The sequence below is a fragment of the Bactrocera tryoni genome, chromosome 4 (genome assembly GCF_016617805.1).
Source record: "Bactrocera tryoni isolate S06 chromosome 4, CSIRO_BtryS06_freeze2, whole genome shotgun sequence".
NCBI lineage: Eukaryota > Metazoa > Arthropoda > Insecta > Diptera > Tephritidae > Bactrocera > Bactrocera tryoni.
In genome coordinates, this window is record NC_052502.1 from 70,999,047 (window position 1) to 71,001,414 (window position 2,368).

Sequence of the window (2,368 nt, forward strand, 5' to 3'; positions counted from 1 at the left end):
AAGCAGCTGAAAGTCGTTTAATGGGTTTTCAAGTTTTTTTAATCTCAAAAAAGTATAATTTTTTACTTCATGAAAATACCGTAGTTACGATCACTTAAATAACTAAATTTCATGTATTCTGCCTTCGCAAGCGATTTGCAACAGTGCTCTGTTACTTATTTTACATTTCTACTATAACTACACACACAAACACATTTTCGTATAATGATTTAACGCTAAATATAATGATTTTAATTAATGATTTCGGGCGAAAACAAGTGAATTTGTGTAAAATGTGTAATTAAACGCGTATTTTTAAAAGTAGATTCGTACAGCATCATCGGCATTCTGTTCAACGGGGCAGTAGGGACATTTGAGTATGTGACCATTACTAAGCTTATGCAATGCGTCATTGGAGATAACATGACCGCAAGTTAATTTCTTCGGCGGATTATCCTCCGTGGTCTGCTGACGTAATATGGGACAAGCGAAAATTGAGTGGTAACGGTACTCGGGATCAAGATCAATTTCGATTGGCAACTCATCGCGCGCATTCCAAATGCTTAAAACTTGACGTGACTGCATAACCTGAATTTGAGACATTGAAACGCAATGTGATAATTCATTTTTTTATACAATGACATATAAATTAAAAATGAAATTTAAATACTAACCTGCTTAATATTAAGCAATGCCGGCAACGCTGTACAACCCGCATTAATAACTACTGATAAAGCCGAATTTTTGCTAATACCCAAAGTGTGACAAGCATCCTTCATGAAGACATATGATGCCTCCATCCACACTTGTGGCGAGATCAAATGTTTATACGGCGAATTATCTATGCCCATGGGCAAGTATATGAAGCAACCCATTAAGTTTGGTATTTCGTGTTCAAAACGATCGATAAATTTGCCGAAATTCTTGCGTGCATAGGCAATCGCCTCGGCTTGTGCGCTAATGCCACGCGACATTATTTGCAGAAATGCTAAACGGTGTAATTTGAATTCGAGTGTTGAATTTTTGGCAATTAATTCCTCGGAATAGCGAGTTGCCCACTCTAATGCCGGTCCCAACTCCTGTTGTTGTATACCTTTCCAAATGCGATAAATCTCAGCAAAGCTACTCTCTGAATCAAACACTTCTTGTGCCATCTCTTCGGGCATGCCCGATTCCTTTATTAACAAACGTGCTACATCGTCCATGCCTTGGCGGCAGTAATGCTTCGCCATTACTTTATTTAACAACATCAGATTCTCTTCATCTTGTAGCGCATCAACACGCGTGGTAGCAGTGAAGTCCGATACGAAATTGCGATCAATTACTTTGCCTACTTTGGAGACGGCGCCGTGTAAATCACGATGCTCTGCTGATATTCGTTGCAACTTTTCGTTAGCTTTCTGTAGTGTATCCAGCACATGTTTGACTTGACAGTCATTAAGTCGTGGTTTTGCGGCTATAATAGAAAATTTATTAATGCAAATAAAAGTAGTGATTGGTAGCAACTTACGTTCCATTTCAACTTGCATATCAGCTTCATCGGCCATTGGATCATCTACATCGGAGGGTGCATCTACTTGGGTACTTGTATTTATTGTGCCAGACATTTCTTGTTCTGCCTTGTTTAGCACTTTCATCAACTCTTCCAACAGTGTAGCGACATCAGCGATTTCGGCTGCAGCATTTTCACGTATATCTTTCAATTTATATATAACACGATCCAATTCCTTGCCTACTGCGTTCAAGGCTTCTACATCAGCGCTTTGCATTTTGAATTTAACACTAGCAATGTGATGAATAATATTTATTTGTTTTACGTTGCGTTTTTTGTGTGTTGATTTCTAGGGCAATATTCCAAAAACAAATATAACACAATTGTTTTTCTTTTGTATTTGTATTTTCTTTGTCTGCGTATTTGATGGTCTTATCTCTCCAACACTTCTGCAATACTTTATTTCGAGAGAATATTTGATGTTTCGTTGCTCTTTTTTCTTTTAAAAATATAAAACGAGATCAAATATTAAAATTTTATCAACTAAATGGTATTTATACATATTGAAAATACTGAAAATTATTTGTTTTTCTTACGTGCTACTGGGTTTGCTTTTCTTTGCGAAGAAGAATCGACTGATTTTTACATTTCCTGCTTTGATTCCTATTCATCGTAATGCCAGATATAAACTTTATTTCAAATTGTAAATTAAATTTTTTTCAAAATGTTATAAGTAAAAACAGCAAATTTTAATCAAACTAGCAATTATATTTTTAAAATTTATTTTAATGCAAGAATTTAAATAAAACAAAAGCATTTTAAGTTTGAACAAAACATCTTGTGTCCCAAATAATTACACATATGTAGTTGGCAATACCAACCAGTTTTCTATTGTGA

The 2,368-nt window shown here is 35.4% G+C and overlaps 1 protein-coding gene across 1 annotated transcript; it reads right to left on the bottom strand.

Moving 5' to 3' along the window:
• Positions 1–21: 21 nt before the first annotated feature.
• On the bottom strand, positions 22–2,129 carry LOC120773684 (E3 ubiquitin-protein ligase RMND5A). Its single transcript, XM_040102715.1, has 4 exons — positions 2,068–2,129; positions 1,490–1,970; positions 654–1,435; positions 22–567 (listed from the first exon to the last, which is right to left on the bottom strand). Exons 2-4 carry the CDS (start codon positions 1,746–1,748, stop codon positions 295–297), a joined length of 1,314 nt encoding a protein of 437 aa, XP_039958649.1. The 5' UTR covers positions 1,749–1,970; positions 2,068–2,129; the 3' UTR covers positions 22–294.
• Between the last annotated feature and the right edge of the window lie 239 nt (positions 2,130–2,368).

Excerpts from the sequence above, each read along its gene's own strand:
- LOC120773684 (XM_040102715.1), bottom strand. The coding sequence starts at position 1,748 with ATGCAAAGCGCTGATGTAGAAGCCTTGAACGCAGTAGGCAAGGAATTG. Across the intron at positions 1,436-1,489 it reads TATGCAAGTTGAAATGGAAC|CCGCAAAACCACGACTTAAT; the intron begins GTAAGTTGCTAC and ends TTTCTATTATAG. Across the intron at positions 568-653 it reads CATTGCTTAATATTAAGCAG|GTTATGCAGTCACGTCAAGT; the intron begins GTTAGTATTTAA and ends TCTCAAATTCAG.